This window comes from Aythya marila (assembly GCF_965140915.1).
Source record: "Aythya marila genome assembly, chromosome: 10".
Classification (NCBI taxonomy): Eukaryota; Metazoa; Chordata; class Aves; order Anseriformes; family Anatidae; genus Aythya; species Aythya marila.
The window spans coordinates 6,259,121-6,281,715 of record NC_139051.1 but is presented as its reverse complement, the minus strand read 5'-3'; the positions used below and the strand labels follow the sequence as shown (position 1 = coordinate 6,281,715).

At 47.8% G+C, this 22,595-nt stretch overlaps 2 protein-coding genes across 4 annotated transcripts in view; one reads left to right on the top strand and one right to left on the bottom strand.

The window, feature by feature from the left end:
* SLC25A26 (solute carrier family 25 member 26) overlaps positions 1–17,145 on the top strand; it is an 82,707-nt gene extending 65,562 nt beyond the window's left edge. For all 3 annotated transcript variants that reach the window (XM_082768128.1, XM_082768127.1, XM_082768126.1), the window contains 4 exons: positions 4,144–4,213; positions 11,915–11,979; positions 13,395–13,468; positions 16,698–17,145. In XM_082768128.1, coding sequence (XP_082624254.1) covers positions 4,144–4,213; positions 11,915–11,979; positions 13,395–13,468; positions 16,698–16,794 — 306 coding nt within the window. In that variant the 3' untranslated portion in view covers positions 16,795–17,145. The remainder of the gene's footprint in view (positions 1–4,143; positions 4,214–11,914; positions 11,980–13,394; positions 13,469–16,697) is intronic.
* Positions 17,146–17,615: 470 nt separating this feature from the next.
* Positions 17,616–22,595, bottom strand: part of LRIG1 (leucine rich repeats and immunoglobulin like domains 1) — an 87,057-nt gene continuing 82,077 nt past the window's right edge. Inside the window, exon 19 of the mRNA XM_082768129.1 lies at positions 17,616–22,460. Coding sequence (XP_082624255.1) covers positions 22,228–22,460 — 233 coding nt within the window. The 3' untranslated portion in view covers positions 17,616–22,227. The remainder of the gene's footprint in view (positions 22,461–22,595) is intronic.

Below are 22,595 nucleotides of genomic sequence, written 5' to 3'. Positions count from 1 at the left end.
TCTTGCAGCATTTGGGATATTGTTCTGGTCACCAGGTTTCAGAGAGAGATGCAAGTGGTGTCCTGTCCTAGTATCACCATAGCTAAGGTGTCCTGAATATAGACTGAGACCCAACGGTGTTGCGAGCACGAAGCCTTTGAAGGCTGATCTTTGCCCCAAACTTTTACCACAAACATCAGGCAGAGATGACAGATGTGCCCAGGTAAGGAGTTCTGGAGAGAGTAAGAAGTTATTGGCCATCTTGTGGCCAGGTGTCCTCAACAGATGAGCAGCCTTGTCGGTGCCACATGTTCGGGGGCACCGTATAATTCCCCCTGTGTTTAAAGGAGATGGTAAACTTGCCTTTTTTTATTCATTTTTATTTTTATTTTTATTTGGATTGAAAGGTCTTTGATATATCCTAAGAGGGACTTTTTCCAATGTGATTTATGCCCAGCAAAACGGGGTGTCTGTTGTATTCTCTATATCAAAAGAGCTAAATAATGTTTGTGGTGAGAGGCGGAGGGTGCCGGCTTCTGAGACAGTGTGTAACGGGATCATTAGGAAGAAAAGTGAGGCATGGCTCACGTATAAAACCGGACCCTTCTCTGCAAACGTTATCCCTGTGCAGAACTGGAGCTCTGCATTCAGGCTTCCCGCCGAGGCCGATCCCTCTAGGACACAGCCGCTGTATTGCTTTACATGGCGTGGCAACGCACAGCGAGATTTACATATATATCACAGAAACGTGTTTACAAAAAAATTAGCATGTGATTGAGCTGGGAAGCTGCAGAGGGCCCCAACTGTATGAGTTTCCATGTGCTTCAGCCAGAAGATTTATTTCCAATTTGTTATTCATAAGGGAAGAGCGAGAGATTGGGATGGGGTCCTTTGAAGTGGAAAACAAAGTCTTCTATTCAGCCTTCAGCTTAATAGAATACACATGACACAGGCTTGGCATGGCGGCCTGCTTTCATGTAATGTGCTCCTTGTCATTTGGCTTTCCTAGGCTGCGAAAGCTGGTGGGAAGGGGAATGGCCCTGGAAAAGCCCCGTTATCTCCTGCCGCCTGCAGGAGTAGTGTGGTGTCGTCAGGTCGGAGCTGGCTGGTGGTGACGAAAGCAGGCCGACCAAGGCATTGCGGTGTGCTGCAAGCGGCTCCCAGTTTGTGTTTCGTGTTCAGAGGGCACGTGTCGAAAAAGCAGCGTAATATCGAGGCTATTGTGGGACTTGGGCAGGCGCTTCGGCCTCCTCAGAGGCCCCGAGCAGGGAGCGGGGAGCACGGCTGGCACTGTGACGCGGGGCTGTGGCTTCGCCGCGCTGGTGGGGAGGTGACCGAGGGGAAGCTGCTCTGCGTCAGTGCACCAGCCAGGATGGTGGGGAGCGAGCCAGGCAGTGCTGCAAATAACCAGCAATCCGTCAGCAGCCAGCGGTTTGGGGATAGGTGTGTTAGCCATGTATTTCTCCTCAGGAACGAGGCCAACAAGGCCTGGTTTCGGCAGTGCTGTTATTACCTGTATCCACAGCCTGCAATAGCTCTGTGTTGCCCTGTGGTAGTGGTATCAGTACGGTGCTCGGTGCAGCTCCAAGGCAAATGTTTTTGAAGACGTTACCAGCCCAACTTACCGTAAAGCCCTGTCAATTAATGCTCTGTGGACTGAGAGGGAAAACATGCGTGACCTTCAGCACGTCAGCTTGGCCCGCGGTGCGAGCGTGGTTAGCAGGAATTTGGAGCAGAGACCTGCCAGGCCTCTTGGCCTCGTGACACTTGTTCCTCACGGCTTCCCTCTCTCTCCCTGCTTCTCTCTCGCTCTTCTGCATATTCAGGTTTGGAGCTCTGGGTGAATCACCGAAATCAGAGATGGAAAGAAATGCATGAAGTCATCTCGTCCTGCCCCTGCCAATGCAGGATTATTCCCCACAGTACAGTCTCGAGTGCCTTCTCCAGTCTATTTTTAAATGACTCAGAGGAGAGGGCTTTCCTCTCCTCCCTGGGGAGGCTGGCTCTGCTGTTCAATAGACCTCACTGTTGGGGAATTTTCTTCCTGTTCTCTAGCCTCAAATCTCCTTTTCCCTAATTTAATTGAACTGTTCCTGGCTCCACCCTTCTAAATAATTTTCCATGTTGCATGACTCTTGCAAATACCTATTGTCAATTTGCAGGCATAACGGATGGGAATTCAGCACAGTTTGCCTTGCTTGGCAGAGGCTCTTTGTACAGAACTGTACTGGGAAGCCAGGCTTTATCAAAAACTAGGTTTCAGAAGCACATGCCAACAAATAAGAAAGACGATTTACAACTCTTTGGACAATACCATTGACACAAAACCCCATCAGGACTGAGAACAGGCTTCAAAATGTCTATATTGATGTGCTTGTTTTCTGTTCGTCCTTCAGCAGATCTTGCGTAGTGGTTTTTGCCTAAGAGAAGAAACTGTTGGGAGTTCTCAGGTTGAGTTATGGATGTGTGCGTTTGGAGAACGTTTAATGAAAAAATACAGCGATTCTGTTTTTGTCAAGTGGCTGCAGCAGTTACGTTTCTAAACCCTGGCTTTCAACTTGAGGTTTCTTAAGTGCTTTTAGTGTTGGGAGAATGGGTTTTGAAGATGGGATTTATGCTTTGACAGTACCTAGACGCTTTGGAGCAGAGCACCCTTTGTCTCAGGGGGCATGTGTCCTTCTTCTGGCAGGACTGACTTGCAAGAAATCTGCGTGTCCAAAGGGTGGAAGTTATTCCAGAAAAACATCTCATGGGTTTGAAGAATTATGAATCCCTATTTACTTATTTATGAGATGAAAATCAGTTTCTGCTGTGGGTGACAGCAGAATAGGAACTCATACTGAAAACACCAGGAAGAAGAATGGCTAGCATTAAAGAGACTGAAATCCCTTTAGTGCTTTCGTAAAGCAGAGCTGCAGCTATTTAGCTGTGGCAGGATACCAAACAACATTGTGGCTGGCCATTGTTGCTTGAACAGTTTGATTTTTAAAACATTCAACTGAAATATAACCACCAGCCAAGTTGGAAGAAGCGAGTCACAAGGACAGTGTGTTAAATGAAGAGTCAGCAAATAAAGGAAATGAGCTCTTGTGCCCCAGTGGAGCATGGCTGTATTGCAGACCAGGAGCCTGAGAGCAGCATCTCAGCCTCCGAAGCTATCAGGTTGCTTTCAGGAAAGTTTTATAGTATAGGAGTAATACGGATTTAAAAAGAAAGAGATAGCGCCGCAGCTATAAAATAAAATTATTGATTTCTCTGTGGTAGGCCTCAAAGGGCCATGGAACCCATCCCTTTTTGCTAAGCACTGTTCCTGACTTCATAAGACAGAAATCTCTCCTCCAGAGCATTTCAGGAGATGGAAGAGGGTGATGAGGTGAAGGGAGGAGGAGAGAACAATGTGACTGTAGCTGGCATCATCACAGATCTTCCCAGCAAGCTTTGGCCCTTGCTGCTGATCTCAATCAGAGTCCTCAAACTGCATGTTTGACATGATCCTTACTGCTTGTGTTTTGGAAGACACCGTTCTTGGTGGTGTGTTTAAGTGATGCTGTGAGTTCAACGGATCGGAGCACGGTGTGTGGGAGCGGTGGCAAGGAGGAGGGTGTGTGGTCTCCAAAGACGCCAAGCGAAAAACAGACACACCTGCTTCCGAATGCAGCGGGAGCGATAAGAGTAATTTCTTAATGATGGCTTCTTCGGGGAGGGGCTGGGTTACGAAAGGCAGGGGAGCAAACGGGATTTGTGTCCAACTGGGCTGGGGGCTGCTCATCCCACATGGGGGTGTTTGGTACTGGGCTGACCTGATGCTGGTTCTTGCATGCTGCCCCCCTGGCTAAGTGTTTTGCTTTGCACCGTTTTATCTGCCAAAAAGAAAATAATTTCACAAAATATTTGCAAAGTTGCATGGCCACAGGCTTAAATGCATACATATGAAACCCCTGAAAGCAATTTGCTTCAAGCCCTCCTCAGTTCCAGACATCTTTCTCACTCCATCTGCTTGTTCAAGTACACAAGTTCCTTGGGAAAAATCACTTATTACATCACTGAAAAATGCCACAAAAATAGCTTTTCACTTAAGTTCCCATCCTCGGAGCTAACTCACATGGGGATCAGATAGATTCAAACATTTAATAACTTTTTATTTTCCTTTCTCTTTAAACACAGGATCTCTGGTCATGGAAGCAGGGTCACGTGGTGGATTCTTGGCAGTCAGCAGTCTGTGGAGCTTTTGCAGGTGCAAAGGATTATATGTTACACTGGGAAAGACTAAAGAAGAAAGGGAAAAATGTGCAAATCTATTAAGTATAGCAGAACAACATTCCTTTGTAATTCAAGTTTGTTTAGAAGAAAACGGATCCAGTTGTTGTTTGGAAGTAGGGAAGTCAGCAAAGGAAAGGGAAGAAAAAAAAAGGCTCAAACAGGGTGTCTGTTTGAAAGACAACCAATTTGTTTTTGACAAATTTCTGTTATTTAAAAACCAGGGGCCTGTCAGTCAGGCTTTGCGATTATTTCAAAGTTGATTTGTAAAATCCTCATCCAGGAGAAAACTTTGCTTGGGTGCGGGTTTGTGCAGCTGTCTGCTCTGAGCAGCTCCCCAGGGCTTGAAGTGATTGCAGCGAGAGGCCGTGATTCACCATTCATGTGACAGCTCTGACAGCCATGTAGATTAACTAGAGTCAGGAGAGCAGAGGCTAGCACTGCACAGCCTGGAGGCAAAAGCCTTCCACAGCAAAAAAACAGAGGACGAAACATCTGGGCAATCTCCAGACACTACAGCAAGAATAAAGAGTGGCAGAACACAATACTGCACTATTTATTACCAAACAAGCCAAAAGTTAATTGAATTCTTCGGTAGGCTTCTTGCTTGATTTGAGCCTACTGTAGTTTTTTCCAAAAAAAAAAAAAAAAAAGTTGGGGGGGCAATTAATGACTCATCAGTATAGCTGACAAGTTAAAGGGAGGAGAGACTCAACTGTCTTAACAGAGAAAACAGATTAGTAGTTAAGAGATGGATAGCCAGAGCGTCTCCCCAAGGAGCTAAAATACATTTTGAGATTCCAAACCAGTAACAGAATATGTGGAAAAAATAAATCCTGCTTAAACAGAAATTATAACATTTCTTGAAATAGAGATTATCAAAAGCAAAGCTTGTTCTTTGATGACTTGTAAAATCAGAGCCATTACATCGTATGTAATTTTTAAAAATAAGCTCTGTTAGGGGAATTGAAGTATTAATAGCAACAGGATTCCAGCAGAGGCTGAGGCTTCATTTTGATAGGCACTGTAACGACACAGCAGAGAGAGGATTTGTGGCTCTAACTGCACTCCGTTCAGTAGATCAGTCATGCAAGCAGCCTGGGAATGGTTTAGGTAGGGTTGATTCTGCTTTGGGGCAGAGAGGATATTTTAGATGATCTGTGGTGTGTCCAGCTGTGTTTTCTATGTTTATGTGATATGAAGGGAGTTTTTGTTCTGCTTAAATTTTGGTCTCCTTTTGGATTTTACACTGACTTAGTCAAATCAGTGCAAGCAAAATCAGAGCACTTGAGTTGAAGCAGATCGTTCATTTCTGTTTGGAAACAAAACAAGCCATCAGGCTAAAAATGCTTTAAAATGCAATCTGTATGTCTGCAGGTGTGATAGGAGATCATTAATTTAGTTCTGCTGATTTCTTTACAGTCAGATTGATACAAAAACTGTGTTCAGGCACGTTCAGAGAGCTGGAGAGGTTATCTGATTTACCCAAGGCCCTGTGGAGTAATTTCCTGAAGTCCAATTTGGTGCCTCAGTTGGAAACCTAGCCCGGTGCCTCTGTTTCCTCCTGTGTATGTCTTGATTCTGACCAGTTGTGCTTGAACTTGCTGCTGTTTGATGGATGGTTGGTAGCGTCTGCTCGCTTTCCAGCAGGAATATTGCACAGGGAGCTTCCAGGGGCGCAGTCGTGCACAAGCACTTCGCTGCCTTTGGGGAGCCCTAGCACTGGGTGCTCGAGGAGACCCCAGGTCCCGAAGTAGCCCAGAGGCTTCCAGGTTCGTGCTCAGGTGGTTCATGCTCAGCCCTGACTTTGTAGGCTCAATTCCCAAAGCAGGAATCTGTGCAGACCTGCAGTCCTGGTTTGTAGCTCGTGGTGTAGCTGGTGATGATACATTCTGTAGGCTGTCCTTCCAGCTTCACTTTCTCCAGCCTGGTTTTCCTTCTTTGTTCTCTCCTTCCCCATTCTTGCCTTTTCACCAGGAGCATTTTAAACTTCCTCTCTGGTGTGTCCTTTGAGGGCCTGCTTCAAAGCTCATGAGATTAAACGTTTTCTGGACCAGAACCTTACCTTTTGGTCTCCGTTCCCTCCCTCAGCAGACACACAACAGGCAGGACCTGTATTGATCTAACCCAGCGCTGTGTCCATTCTGTTTTACCGAAAATATTCAGCTCCATTGCTGAGTGTTGGAGGTGGAAAAATAATTTCCTGCTTTCTGAGGAATGGTTTCCACAGTTAAAAACAATTAACTACCTACCTGGAGCTTCAGATGAGGGAAGCGAAACCAGACCAAGCTCTTTATCCTTTTTTTTTTCCACCCCAAAACAAAAATCAGAATGCCAGCAGTACTCTGTGAAGAAAACAGGCTGTGTGTGCATCTGAATGATTTAAAATCATCACGTTATAAACCTCAAAAGGAGAAGATTATCCAAAAAACAACTTTTAAACACAGAGATGCTATCAAATGCCACCATGGTAGCAGTGGGATGGAGAAACCACACAGACATGCTTTTCTCCTGTGCTCTTTGCTTGAATTCAATACTTTCTAAAAATATGTTAGAGGTCCTGAGGGGCAGGGTAATAAGCTGAAACAAACTGAAAGAGAAGTCCTGTTTGGCTTCCCTTTAGGGCTCTCGCACACATACATACATGTGTCTGTGTGTCGGTTAGTTCCTAGCTAAATCATAATTGATTATTTGGCGAGGACAGAACAAAGAGTAACAATATATTGAATTCCATCCCCAGCGCCTGTGAAATAACAGCGATTTCAGCCAAAGTGCTGCCAGAGGCCCGACTCCTCCTCGTTGAGCACACATGTGTCAGATGTATGTATGTGATCCGTGGGCTTTTTATAGAAACCTAATAGGCGCGAGCATAAATATCAGAGATCTGGAACCCTCCCTGTCTCATCTGTTAATAATTTAATCCCTGGAGGCCTTGTCCAGCTTTATCATCGTCTTTGGTGTCTTAACTGGAGGAGATGTTTGGAGCAGTCAGGGAGTGAGAGAAGGAGGTATGCGAGCAGTGGGGAGGAACCCAAGGGTAGATCCGTGGTATATTTTAGGCCTGAGGTTTGGAACCAGAACTTGCCTGGTGTCTGAGCTGTTTGGGTACCAGCCCAGGATTTGGCAGGCAGGAGGCAGGTGAGGGAAACATGTCCCCACTCTCATTGCTCTTGATGCTCGCGCCATCCTGGGGCTCAGGTTGCCTGGCTGGACCACTGCAACCCAACCCTGCACTGTGCCAGGGCACGCTGTCCCAAAGGGGCCTTTGGGTGGCTTTCCAGCAGCTCCTGCTCGTCAAAGCACCATTTAATGTGGTTGAAAACTGTCCCTGCTAAAGACACCTCCTTTTTCTCCCTAGTGTTAAAAAAAAAGTGTGGCTTGCTGTTAATAATTTATGCCCTGTGGTGAAAAAGTCCCAGGGACTGGAGGTGCAAGCCTAGTGCATAATAAAGCACGAACGGGAGCTTTTTGCACATTAACAGGGAGGGCGTCCCATCACTTTTGTTCTCACCTAATTGGCTCTGACAAGATTACACGCCGTGTCTAAAAGCCTGTTTATAGCTCTGGATAAATTTTTGAGCAGTTCTCAAGATCCCCCTTCAGTGCCTTCTTGGATGGGGCTTCTCAGCCGGAGCTGGTTAAATCCCTGGAGGAGCAGTGCCTTGCCTCTTGGTACCTCTGCTGGTTTTTCTTGGGTCACTTTGCTCTGCCCTTGGCAGGTGGCAGTGCTGCAGGAATAAAGGACCTGGAACAGCTTCTTAAAATCGACCTCATGTCGATATAATGCAACTTCAAATAAAAAACAGTTGATTGAAGAGTTCTAGGAAAAAAAAAAAAAAAAGGTAAAGTCTTGAAAAAAGTTCTGAAAAAGTTAATTAGGCAGTCAGTCAGTGTCAGGTGTTGTGAGGGGTGGTGAGTAGTTTGTGTTAGACCACTGTTATGTGAGAATTTGGGATTTAATCCTAAATCAGCAATGAAGACAGGCAATAATACAACTCAATCAGCATTTTTTTTTCCTTCTCCCAAGGTGGGCTGATTCAGACAAATACATTTTAATTCTCAGACTCAAGTTCCTACCTCTTGAGACAAGCCTGGCCTCCGGGACAGGACTGGTGTTCAGATGAGGGTGCCGGGGTCCAGCAAGGTGACAGAAACCTGTGAGGCCTGGCCAGAAGGGTTCCTTGGTCCCTTCAGAAAGGGTGAGGAAAAACTGAAATGATACCAAAAAAAAAGATACAGGAGCTGAAGAATAACTTGTCTTCCTCCCTTCGTAGGATTTTACTTGCGGAGTGTCCCAAGGAGGCAGTGGGACATTTCCCTGTGGTAGCAGGAAATTCAGCAGGAGCCACCTTACCGCTAGGACCTCGGGTTATTTATTGTTCTCGAGTGAAGTATTTCATTCTGTTCTGATGCTTCTCAATTTTGATTTGCATGTGACAGCTAAAAAGGAAATGCCAACAGGAACCTAGGGGAATATCTTAGTCTCCAAGGCTCCTTGTTCCTATTGCCAAATCTAGGGAAATTGCTCTCTTTGCTTGGCCTCAGCACAGGGACTGTCTGTCTCTAGCACTTCCATCAAGAGCTGGTCAGTGGGAAAGTGTGACTAGCAGGGGGATTTTCTGTTTAACACCCTGCACTTGGTAAATTTGGGGCCGTTCAGCTGAGATGTGTGAATATACAGCATCCCTTGTAACTTCTTGGGAGACAGGCAATGAATTTTCCAGTAGCATGGAGTTTTATTTTCCCAACAGAGGAGTTTGTCACTCTGCTAGGAGTATTAACAAGCCAAGAGCCTTTTCCCATGTGCAAATCCATCTTTATGCCTACTTGCTGAGCCCAAACCACCGACAGATCCTCCTAGGGCAGGGGATAAAAGGAGCCTTCTCCAGGAGCGAGCAGGTGAGTCAGTCCGCCCGCCTGGGCACGGGCTGCCTCTGGAGGTGCCTTTCTGTCAGCTCTGCAGAGGGAGAATGATTGGGAGCATCAGGGTGGATGTGTTTGGACCGTGTCTGTCCCCCTGATACTTTGACACCTGTTTTTTTCTGCTTGTTGAGCGGACTCCAGCCTTGTGTGGCAACTCTTGGAGAAGTTGGTGACAGCAGGACTAGGCTAAATCAGTAACAGGGCAGGTAAAGATCTTTTGGCCCTACTGAGTATTGGACAGGCCAGTGCACAGCGCTGCTGTTTTGATTGAGTAGACTCTGGCTGTACTCGTTTGGATTTGTTTTATTAGTTTGATGCTTGGAAGCCGTCAGATTGTATGCTGAATTTCCCACCTAGGGCAGGTGGAACGGCACAGTACGCGCTAGCACTGCAGCCTGTCCCGGGATCTCCATGCAGTAGCATTGAAGAGCTCATTCTAAAATTACTTTGGACATTTAGGGTTAAGACTGGAGGAAATTAATTTTTCAGACTCGTTGCCTGCACTGAAATGTCGTTCCCAACAAACGCCAGCTTTAATCTGGTGTTTTTGTCAGGCGTATGCAAACTTGCATTTAATTTAGCTGCTATCCTGCTGCTTGTTGTGCTTATGAAGCATTTTATTGTTGCTGTTGTCTTTCTAAATTGATTGGTAAATCTGTACCAAATACTTCCCAGTGATGGAAAAAGAAACATAGAGATGTTAATAACAAAAGAGTCTGAGACATCCAGATGTTAGCTGGGGAAAAATGAAAACCAACCAGACTTGCTGAAGGCCTTGGGCTGCGAGTGCTGGGGAACGTCGTATCCGCAGGAATCGGTTGTTCTGATCACTCCATCAATGAAGATCAAAGCTTCTGCTAATGAGAGACCTTCAGGAGTGAGTGCCTAAAAAATGAACAGGGTCTGATAAGGGAAATTAGCTGTCACCTCCGCAGCCGAGCGATGCTTTGAGATCTCTGCCCGATACAGGCCCAACAGCCTCGTGGTTCGCTGCGGGCGAAGGAAGGACGTCTGCATCCAAACTTGTAAATCCCCACTCTTTTCCATGGAGGTTATTTTTACTGCTCTAAAAATACTTTGCTGACATGAGTACCAAGTTCCTAACCCGATCGTTCTCTCCAAGCCTTTGGGTCATTTAGTCAAAAACTGGCTCACAATGAAAAGATTCGTGACCTTAAAGAAGGTCCAAGAATGGGCTGGAATTTACTTTAACTTGCTCATAGTTTCTGCTTTGGTTTCTTAAACACAACCCATTTTTTTCTGCCTTTTCATGAGGTATCACTGCTAGAAAGCTTCCGGCAGGGTGAAGCTGATGGGCTGACCTTACAGGAGCTGAAGCTGCTGCTCCAAGCTGGGCTTGGGTGGTTCAGGAGCTTCCCTGCTCCTCTTGTTTGAGATCCAAGGGATTGCACATCTGCCTCACTGTGCCCTGAGCTGTCCTGGGACGTTCCTCAATGAGCTGTCAGAAGTCACCCCGGGGTGCCAGCTGGCCTCTCCCCATCTGACATAAAGCAGGGTTTTCAGGTGTTACAGCCAAGGTAACAGAGAAAGAGATGCAGGTAGAATCACCAGCCAGTGGGGAAGAGAGTTTTTTTTCATTACTTGACAGATGTTAGAAGAAATGCTTTCCCCCTTCCCGTCCCAAGAAAAGAAGGATCAATTTTTCTACATTCCGTAGAACAATTTTTTTGGAGCAAAAAAACCAGATTATTTTTAGCTTATTCCCTGGGCACGCTATAGGCTTCAGCCCTTGGAATCGCTTTGTTCCCTGCTGCAGCAGATACAGGGTTTATCCAAGCTCCAGGGGAAAAAAATAGGAGGGAACAAGCGAGACAAATTTCAGAACGAGTCTCTCTTTTTCTTCCCTCCTTTTGTCCCTTTTCTCTCTTTGCTTACCACTGTGCTGCTCCAGCATTTTAAGTTCCTTTCTCTTCGTCTGTGCCACAACATGAATTACTTGCTTGGGATATTGTGAAGAGAGGAGGGACAGCTCAGAGTTAATTTTAGGATGGTGAAATAAGGCAAAGGGAATAAGAGCCTGGGAGAAAAACCAGCAAAGCTGGTCCCTAGGTAGCATGAGAGGCCAGGCTGTACCCACAGGGTTAAAATACGGAGAAATAGACACACACATTTGCGGGTGAGACATGCACATGGATAAGCTTAAGATTTCTGGCTTTTGGGAAGAAAGCCACAGCTGAGCTGGCTGCTCTGAGTGAAAGTAATGAGCTCCAAGGGTGACGTTTGGGAGTGATTAGAGAGAATAAAAATGCCTTTGAGGAGAAGATGGCACTTGTGGCAGCAGCCTCCTGACAGTTCCCGAGATCTGCGGGCAGACTCACCTTGTTGTTCTCCAAAATGCAGCTGATCTTCGTTGGGGATGAGCTCTGTCCAGAGCTGTGCCTTGTCTCATTTTCCTTGAGGCAGAATCCCAGGTCTAACAGCTGCCATTCACACCTGATCTCTCTTCTGCCTGCAGCCTGCAATGCCCTGCAGCATGAGTGCTGCAGACACAGAGCATCTTCCTTGCTCGCTCTTTCTAAAATTTGAATGGTCAGGCTTTAGTTCTCCAGGCAGAGCACAGCAGGCTGGGCTGCACTCACCTTCACCAAATGTACCTGGACTCTGCCCCTAGGAAACGTGCCGGAGGCATTAATAACGCAGCAGTGTTGGCCACAGCCATGGGAATTACAGGGAGGGTGTCGTTCCTACTCAGCCAACAATGTCTCACTTGTGTTTCGTGTTTTGGTTTGCTCAGGTGGATTTGCAGCTGCCGTCACCACGCCTCTCGACGTAGCGAAGACGAGAATTATGTTGGCAAAGGTAAGAGTGGAGGAGAGCAGCAGACATGCCAGGGGAATGGTCGTAGCAGAAAGAAATCCAGCACCTAGTAATAATGACTTCAGCTCTTGTCCTTTAAGACAGATGCAAGCAGGTACCACACGCAGAATTAATGAAATTGTGTTAATTTCCTTGAATTCCTCTTCTGCTCCCTTCCCAAAGGAGCTCTCTGAGAAGGGCCTGCACTTGTGCTGGACTCGAGGCTTCCAGGGTCTTACGCAACGACACCCAAAGTTAAACATCCCACCAGGAATTTGTTCCTGTGTTGTTTTGATAATGGCTGTGTGTGTGTGGTTTTTGAGGACAGCTCGGCACTGGATTTTCTGTCTGAAAATTCAAACCACAGAGATCATGGTGGCTTAGTTCTGCCAGCCAAAGCAGAAGGACAATTGCTTGTAAGACTAATACCTTTAGTAAGCAGTTAAGTTGCCAGTAAATCTACTATCCCCATCGTTCTTACTGACCCAGAGCAGAGCTAAGCAGCCACGCAGCTATGAGCCCTCAGTGGGTGGATGTTCCTAACGTCCTTCCGTGCCCTGAAAAGAGACGTTGTGTTGGCAGGGGTCAGGCATCCTGGGGTGTGTGAGGATGGTTTTTACCCTGTGGCTCACATCTTTCAGTGAAGGGCTGTTTATTCTCCATGACACGTACCCTCTCAGCTGAGTCACACGCAGCTGTGCACACCTCGGTGTGTTGTGACTCCGGCGTTGTACCTGGTGCAGCTTCTTTGCCTCTGGGCAGCATCGGTGATAAAATTCTAAGAACTGGGTTTCGTTTGTGTCTGCTGCTGTCCTCAGCAACCAGGTCAGCACTGGCAGGGGGGTGATGGTGCCTTGGGATGTTCTGAGACCATTCCAGCAGCATCTATTATTCGTCACTGCACGCTAACCAGATCACACATGTAATGTAATTGCCCTGGTGTTTGTCCTGTTTTTTACCCAAGGTAATTTCCCCATGCAAAACACCACTCCTGTTTTTTAACCATTACTTGTAATTTGTATTTTTTAAGTTAATCCCAGGCTGCTAACATTTGGGTTTGAAGTCAGCGAGTAGTGAAGTCACTTGGTGGTGCTTTTAGAGTGTGTTTTTATTAACGTCTTAGTCCAGAGTCAGCTGCTGGACGTAGAGCAGAGTGTAGTGCAGAGGAGACTGGAGCCCCAGTCCTGTAATTAACCCGCTCTGTGACCTTGGAGTGATTTTGTTCTTCTGTGCCTACTTTTCCCTTTCTGCCCTCTGACTCATTGCTGGAGACAGTGAGCTTTAGCCTGTGCCAGGAGACCCAGACCGTTAGGACCCCTGTAGCTGCTGCAAGGTGGCACTAAGCAGGGACACACAGCTCGGTAAATAACCAAACCTCTCTGGCAACAATTTTCAGACTCTGCTGTTTTTTGGTGCAGGCTGGTTCCGCCACGGCTAGCGGGAACGTGCTGGCTGCCCTCGGAGGCATCTGGAGGACACAAGGACTGTCGGGGTAAGGCCACGCTGAAGCAGCACAGCTCAGGGCTTGTCTCTCTGCCTGTGGGGTGGGGAGGGAGAGGATGGGGCAGTCTGCTTGTATTTAAACGATGTCACACAGGAAAGATTTTTAACTCAGGGCCAGGGAGCACCCCTCAGGTAGGCACAAACTGTGCTGGGTCAGGCTGAGGTCTCTCCGGTCCGGTATCTTCTCTTTAGCAGCAGCTGGGAGCAGTGTCCATGGAGGAGCACAGAAATGGTGCTATTTTTTTTATATTTCCCTGGTACAGTCTCTAAGGTTAACTCCAGACTTCTGAGGCGAAGGTGGCTTTGTGTTCAATAACCCGTGATGGACTTACCTCCAGGAACATGTGTGTTGTGCACAGCAGTGTGGGGCTGTACGCCGGGAGCACTCCCAGCCTGGCCTCACCGGGCAGTAGCTCAGCACCAGAAGTGCCTCCTGCAGGGACAGGAGCTGCAGGGAGGCTGGAGACATCTCGTTCAGCTCGAGCTCAAAGAATCAATCTGAGCAGCCCCAGAGCAGCTCTCCAGCTGCTTTCCTGCGGTCACTGGTGTGTAGAAATGTTGGTCTGGGTTTCTGCTGACCAGTATGAGAAGTTGGGGTGATGCTGATCCAATCTCTCACCTGCCCTGCTTTACTTCTGAGAATGAGAATCACTCTCCTGACCTTGGAGCAGTGTCATGGAAAAAAAAAATCCTTTGCAAGTGTTTGAAGAACATTTTGAGAGCTTTTGAAGAAGGTGTCAGGGGCTTATAAATTATTATTAGGTTTTACAGGCACCTGCCTCGTTTCTGTTCCCCTGCCCTCTCAGAGTGCAAGTCAGGGTGCCTGTTGGCCTCTCGCAGGGAGCACACACAGCGTGACACCTTCACTGCAGCCAGCTCAGGCTCCTCCAGTCCACGAGGTGTGGCTGTGCTTCCTTTGGTGGGGCCCGTGTCCCACCTGTCCTGGGGCTGGAAGAGAAATGAAGGGTTTTGGAACCCTTCTTGGTGCTTTTTGCTGTCATTTTTATAGGCTTTTCATCCTCTTGGTGAGGCCGATGCTCTCGGGGTGCTGCTGTGACGTTTGTAAACTGCTGCTGGAAGCAGCGCGTACGGTCTGGCGTGGTGGGAGAGGGCTTTCTCCTCACATCTGATCTCTGCTCCCACGGCTAATAAAAAGTTCAGCCCTCTTTCTCCACATGTGGGAAGTAATTCAAAACAAATTGCAGGAAGTTCTGGACACTCAGTGCAGGAAGCCGTCCAGCTGCGTGCCCCCAGCAGCCCGCACGGAGAGCTGGGCTCTCGGGTTTGCTCCTCGAGGTGCCCCGTCTGTGGACGAGCTTCAGGTCCTCCTGGTGGGCTCCAGGACTTGGTTTCAGGGGGGCTGGGAGAAGCGAGGCTGCTTGTGCTACTGCTGGAAGTCAGCACCGAAGGGCATAAACAGGCAGGGGGTCGGCTGGGGAAGCAGAGAGCAGAAAATGTGCGTTTGGGTTCCTTTCAGGGTGTTTCAGCAGTGCCCTTTTCTAAACGGCCCCAAATTAAACTCTACCTAAAGATAGTACCCGGGGCCTGGGACCAAAGGGAAGGCAACGCAATCGAAATCAAAACAATAAGTGATCTGGAGAAGGAAAACGTAAAGTAGGCCAAGCTGCGTCAGCTACAAGGAAAAGGAAGAAAGTCTTGGGAAAAATAAACGCTGAGACTGCCATGCCTGCTGCCAATTATAAATCTATTAATCAAAAACAATAAAAATGTCAGGCTTTTTTGGCTAGTTGCAACACGATTTGATTTACGGCGTCTCTAATAAATCTAGTATTTGAAGAGGAGGAATTCTAGGGGCAGAAAGATGCATTGCTTATTGCCACCTTATTAAAACCAGAGCGCGGGGCTCGGCTTCCTGTTTTGCACCTAGTAAATCCCCCTGCTTCACGCCGCGAGGCCCACTCTGTGCCGGGACAGCCTGCAGGACACGGAGCAGGGATGAGGTGGATGGATCCCTGTGGCTCTTCGCTCTCACCAGCAGGGTGATGGAGCCCTCCCACCACCGCAGGTTGCAGCTTTTCCGACTGCTTTTCGTGCAAGGGGCCAGCGGGAAAAAAAATAGAAAAAAATTCATCAGGTGATGGGGCTGGTGTGGCCCGGAGGGGTCTGGTTTGGGTCAGGCTTGCAGCAGAGGGGCTGCGGGGGACAGATTTGTGGGGGCAGGTAAGGAAATGGAGCAGGGCCAGGGATCCCAGGGGTGATGGCCAGCAGTGGGTGCTGCCAGGGCTGCAGCTCCCGGGTAACTCAGTTATCTGCCCCTGTTTGGTCTTGAACGTGCAGCTCTGGCGATGCTGCTCCTGCGCTGGGGCTGCCTGACGCAGGGGGTGCTGCACCGGAGGATTTACCCCACCAGCGCTCTGTCCGTACATGCCTTGTACAAATTACTCTGGTTTAAAGCTGTCATTATGGTAATAGACCCAATTGCTGTCTAGTAAAGCCATAAAATGTTTCCATCTGCCCGGGTGCTCCAGGCTCCTGAGCGAAGCTCATTACAGCGGAAAGCGGAGTTCCCGCAGGCATGGCTCGCCCTGAGCAGCGCAGCGAGAGCTGCTGAGCACCCCGGCTGCTTGGGGCATGCTTTTTCTCCCAGGGCATGGCACGAGGGCACAGCACGAGGCCCTGAGGTGGGCAGGAGCAGTGGGGGCTCGGTGGCAGAGCCCAGGGCAGTGGCGTCCTCGTGCAGCCCAGCCGGAGCTTGCTGCATGAGGCCTCCCGCGGTGCGGGCGCTCGGTCGGCAGAGGAAGCCAAATAGGTCCGAGCCTGGTGTTTAATCCTTGCTCGCAACGAAGGAAGCCTGTAATGAAGCCTGTAATCCTCGGGGAGGATACGCCGGGCTGTCCTGGAGTTATTAGACCAACTGCGAGCTTAGATGTGTAGGGTAATGGGCTTTGCATCAGTTTCCTGTTAACTTCCAAGAGCTGTTAGGATCAGGCACCTAAAACCCGTCGTGGCTGATCACGCAGCCGTTCCTGCTCCCTCTCTGCCGAGTGTTTCTGGGGATTGGCCGTGGTGCTGGGTCTGTGGCGGGGTAGCTCCTGGCAGAGAGCAGGTCCTGGCCTCAGCGCACCTCTGCTGAGGCTGGATGGGGACACGGGGCACTTCTTATCTGAGCCAGTTTCTCTTGGCTTTGTTTTCTGAAGCCCCTGCAGGCAGCCACACAGCAGCCACTCACCCTGAAGCCGCCTTTCCTTTGCCTTCAGCTTGTTTGCAGGTGTTGTCCCGCGGATGGCAGCCATCAGCCTGGGAGGGTTCATCTTCCTGGGGACCTACGAGAAGACGCGCGAGCTGCTGCTCTGACCCAGCTCCTGCCTCTGTCCTGCGAAGAGCCGGAGGAGCCCGGCCGTGAGCGCAGCCCTTCCTCTCCTGCCGCCTCCTCGCCGTGCCCGCAGCAGCTGCCGAGCAGCCCGAGCGCCGCTCTCGCTGTTAGAGAAAAGTAAATCCTCAAATAATCCCATTTCCCAAACGTGAAATTTTCCTGCACGGAAAGTGAGTGAAGTCATCGGGAGAGTCGTGCCAAAAAAAAGTGATGTTTGGGGGGTAAACAGCTAATTACGGTGCCTGAGAAAGGCGTTGGGAGAACTCCTGCAGGGGAAGTGTTCTGCAAACCTCCGGATCACGGGGAGGCTGAAATAAAGCAAGTTTTCATAATTCGGTGGCACCTGCCTCGTAACGCGGGGAGGGTTTTACTGCTGGTGGAAGGGGCCGATAGAGTTACGGCCTGCTGCCCTCCTACAGCACTGAAAGTATTCCGGGTTGGGAGGGCTCTTTGTAAAAGACAATAATCCATTTGTTTCTGATTTGAGCCATATTTGTGAAAGTTTATATTCCTGTTTATACCTACAGGTGCACAGCAAGCATTCCTGCCTGGTCACCAGTGCAGCTTTATTAATTAGACTCACATTTCTCCAGTAAAAGCCTGGGGTTGGATTATTTTACAGCTGTGCCTCCGCAAAGACGTGCAGTTGGGCCTTTTTTAGGTCTTCCTCCCTCAGCAGCTGAAGGAGCAGGAGTTTGGAAATGGTAAAACCCAGGAGGGAGGCTGGGAAGGCAGGGCAGGGGCAGGGAGAGCACCCAAGTTCTCCTGCCGAAATACGGATGGACCCAAAGGGTTCTCGGGGGGCTGCTGGCAAACAGAGGGAACCTCTGGTGCTGCTCTCCTGTTGGGAAGGAGGAGCTGTGGGGCCAGGCTGGTGCTGGGACAAGCTTGGTCAACAGGTGGTGAAATTACCGGGTTAAAATGATCACCAGAACACGGGGAAAAAATGAGCACCCCGGGGTGCTGTAACTTCACCTTAGGGTGTGCTCCTCACTGGGAAGCCGCCCAGGTGTAGGGAGTCTGGGGCCAGTGGAAAATGGGGGCAGGGGCATGGGCAGAGCCTCAGCCCAGAGCATTGGGCAGTGCTTACTGAGGGGGGCTGTTTTATTGCCCTGTCATCCCCTGACACAGCAATCAGGCTTTGAGGAGTCCAAAACTTACAAAATAATTGGCAGATGAGTCAAATGTGCGGAACAAAGGCCGTAATTCTTACAAATTAGCTTCAATTAAAATGGGGAATTTCAACCCAGTCCGATCGTGGCTGGTTGCGTCTCCCAGTTGCCCTGGCACAGCACAGCACGTCCACGGCTGTGTCTTTTATGAAGCTTTATGTAGAGCAGGCCCGATTTTAGGGGCATAGGGGGTGGGGGAGAGATTTATTACCTAGTCTTAAAAGCGAACTCATATTTTCTGTTAAAGCTCTTCAAGCAGCTGAGGGGGCTAGGGCTGCAGTTGGGCTGTTTAATTACTTGAGCTGAAAGTAATCACGCCTCGTAGTCCTCGGGTCCAAATACTGGGTTGTTGTTGTTGTTACTTAATATTTACATAACCAGTTTTGTCATCACCACTTAAAAAAAAAAAAAAAAAAAGTCAAAGTTTTGGCAAACAACAGTGCATGGGGTGGGGGGAGACTGTTGCAATGCTGTTGTATTAAGGTGGTTTGTCTGTGGTAATTTAATAATGGCTGTGCAAATCAGCGTGTGCTCCTGCAAATCAGCGTGTGCTCCTGCTTTAGTTTGCCAAGGTTGAACGCTCAGCAGGTGAGGCAAGGCTCGGATCCCACCTGGACACGCGCCTCTTGCCACACAAAGTGGCGCTGCCACCTGACTGAGACCCAACACCTTCCAGCTGTGCTGCCAAAACCAGGTGCCATACCCAGGCTGGCCTCTCCGACCTGTGCAGCATTTCCAGCAGCCCCCACGCTGCTCCCTCGTCCCTCGCGCTGACGGATTGGCTCTGCACCCCAGCACGGCACCAGGCGAGTGGTGGCGAGGGGCTGGTGTGCACGCAGCTGGCTGAGCCCGCTGCACATGGCACCTTTGGTGATGGGAATAGGGGGGAACTTGGCAAATGCTCCTCGGTGTTTGTTTTCTTTTCCCATCCTGTCTGTTTGCCTTGAGGTTTAGCCACGTTTTGGCAGTTATTTCAAGTTTACTGAAACTTGAAAAATTCATTTTATTTTGTTACTGAGACAATGTGGATAAGAAAACTTGAAGCTCAAGGCACTAGCTTCTTAAAGGCTCTTGCTTTTCCATTTTAAAGTACTTTAATGTGTTAAGGGATTTAGCATAGTCTCAGAAAAGCTGCGTTATATTCAGGGTTAGAATTTGGAGAAGGAAATACGTTATTTTGTAAATAATATACAGAAATTGAGTTGAGATTTTTGCTAGAGCAAAAATTCATGCTTATCTCCAAAGCTGCCTCTGGAATTTCTGTAGAGGGTGGGGTTTGGATTTGAGCAAGCCAGAGGTGTTCAAAACTGCAGCTGACTCTGGGGTTGTCCTGGCCCTGTTTTTTTTACACACTAACCCACCCCCATCTGTTCTGCTCTCGGTGCCAGGAGAAGGGTACTTGCCAGATACTTACGCAGTTGATATCTTAGAAGTGCGTTTCATATGAGTTCTTTATTGTATCTTTCAATGCAGCCCCCAAATTCCACCCCATCCACAAGCCTGACTGCCAGAATCTCACGCTGATCCGCAGTATCTGATGTTAAATTTGGGGATCTAATTTCACAAGCGGATATTCTGGCAGTTACTCTGCATTTTCATTAGAGAAAGACAGAAAAGAGTGTAGCAATGGATTAGAATTTTATTTAATTTTCAACTGAAACTCCCAAAAGCTCACTCAACAAAAAAGCTGTAATATTATAAATGAACCTTTATTAAAGACACTTCAATGCCATTTGTTAGACACTTCAATATCTTACATGTTTGTCAATGTACAACATTGTACCAAATTTTCTAATAAATAAATAACTTTGTACACAAAAGTAATACTTCCTCTTTCACATTGCCTCTTAGAAGCAGCAAATTCACATATTTAGTGGAAGTCATAACGTTAGGCAGTTAACTTTATTTAGAAACATCATTTGCAAATGTTAACGTGGCAAATATGCTTAGTGTCTGCAGTGGTGATGACGCGTCGCCAGCCCAAGGAGGCAGTTGGGTCGGTCTTTTCCCCTCTTCCCGGTCCCACTGTTTTCCCTGTCAGTTGGTTCTTTTAGCCCTTGACTAAAGGGAAAAATGTGCTCGGTTTGTAATTGTCTAACGTCCTCTTCCTTTGCTTGGAGTAGGCTTGGCACTCAACATCGCTAGCCACCTGTCTCAAAGTGCAAATGCGTCAATGGTCAGGACTGGTACAGACAGGTACGTGGCTCAATTACACCTTGCTTCACTAATGGGGGGCTCGGGGGGATAGCTTGGGGCCAGACTGCCCCCAGCTGCTAGGCAAAAGGCAGAGAGGTCCTTCCCTGAAGGGAGGTGGTGGCTTCTTGAGCTAAGGTTGGGCACGAACAGCTTAAAACGAATGGGTGCTGTGCTGGTGCAGGGCAGCGTGCAGCTTCTTGGTGTGGTAGGGCTCAGGCAGATCCAGAAGTAATGAACCTGAACCCCAAATGCAGCATTTCTGCCCCTATTTCTAGCGCTTGTTTTGAGCCACAGCCCTAACAAAGGTGGATTTCCACTAGACTCTGCTTCAGTGGGACTGGCATTTGTGTTGCTCCTAAGGAAAAAAGTAACAACTCCCCAAAAAACCTTTCCCCAAAGTAGTCATCACCAGGGTTAGCAACCGCGTATTAGCAGAACTCAAATTACAAATAGCTGGAAGGGAGTCCTCCATCCACAGGTACCAACAGAAAGCAGCCTTTCCAGGAATAAAAAGCTTTGTAGTGAAGTTAGACGTGACAAAGATCTGTTTCACCAACGTAGGTTTTTCTTTTTCCCCCATTCATGGATGAACTTAAAAGACCCCCAAAACATTTGAGACATTTCCATTTAAACAAGTACTTTCAACCCTAAATACACAGTTTCCCTTCTAAGTGAGGGTATTTCTGCATTGCTTAGCATTGCTGCACGGAGCACCGTAATTCATTTGAGGCGGGTACGTTCACATACAGAGTCTGGCTGCAGCTCAGGGTAACGGTGTCAAACAAGAAAGCCTAATGCTGGGTTGTAGGAAAAAAAGGTAAAAGCATTGTATGAATTCATGGTACAGCTGTTGGCCTAGGTTTTGTTGTCAAAACAGCTGCACGGGTTCAAACTCCCTCCAGAATAGATGTGTTTTTCTTGGGTAGCAAATGCATCGTACTGGCCAAGGTTGTTCCTTCTGCTTCACAGGGCCAGGCCGGCTCCCAAACGCACCTTGTACAGGTGAAGCTGCATCCGTCCGGGGGGAAATGTCTGCACTGGGCTCTGTAGGTGAGCAGGGCTGTAAGAGCACGTGTGGGCAGATAATGCCCTCTGCTAGGAGGCTTTTGTAGGGTGCAATGTCTGGGACCACCCCACAGTTTACTGCATGAATTATTTATTTTGGTAATGGCTGTTCACCAGCCACGATAGCTGGGTAGTTCTGGGGCTCTGCCCTGTTGCTGAATTATTTAGTGCTGCTTGTGTGGTCCACTCTAATGTAGCGCAGTCACAGTTCAAATACTAATTTTTCTGCAATTTTGAAAACTAAGGGAATTTAAGTTCTTCCACAAACAGGAGAAAATCAGGTTGCTATGTAATTTCTCACTGCTTGTTTTTTTTTTCATATAAACTTCATTTGAAACAGTTGCAGATCTCTGTTTAAACGTGTTAAGTGCAATAAATTTCAAAGGGGAAGGAAATTTGTGCTAAGTAACCCAATTGATCCTTGATTTAAAGGAACTTCCATTGAAAAGAGGACAATCCCTTTGGAACAGTCTGGCTTTTTAAAGTTCTGCTTATGCGTTTAAGGCACCAGAATTATTTCTCTCACAAAGTTTAACAGCAACCTGATACTGAAAACAATATTGCCAAAATTGTAAAATTTCACTCAGTTTTCCATGCACTAAAGATTAAAATAGCCTCTGTAAAAGATATATATATATATATTTATATATATATATTTATATATGAAAACTCTTATGTACAATTGTATCAAATACTTTTCTCTTTACACAATAATCCCTTGCATTTATGTGCTTCATATGCAAGTCAACTTTTGAACGCTTCATACTTCTCAGGGAAGTTTTAAACTATGTACAGACAGATGACGCTCGAACAGGAGTTTGTTCCCCATACAAGCTTGTTTCTCATACCTCAGCTGTGTTGCCTTTGACAGGTCATCAGTTCAGGATTTGAGGTAGAAGTAAGTAGCCTATATACTCTGTGCAAAAAATAATAATAATAATAATAGCGTGTTTGTTAATTTGCACATGGCAGTCTGTCCTCTCAGTCTATCGATCTGTTTGGTGGCTTGAACTCAGGAATGGAGTCGCACGCCGTGGGTGCGTAGCCGTTGGACAGGAGAGCCTGTTTCACTTCTGCTTCGCTCTGCAAATCCAGTAGTGTTGGGGAAGCTTCAGGAAGCACGTTCAGTTGCTTTAGTGACCCTCCTGATGGTGAAGCTCTCACCAAATTCAGGTTGTTAAGCTCTGAAGGCTTTGCTACTGATTGTGAAGAGCCTGCGGAAAAGGAAAGAACCAGTGTGGTTAGCTGGTGGTTGGAGCCAGCTGGCTCGGCCTGACTGCGCCTCATAAAACCAACCCTGCCACTGTCATTCGTACTCTCGAGCCAAGTTTAAGAAGCTGATAGAAGTT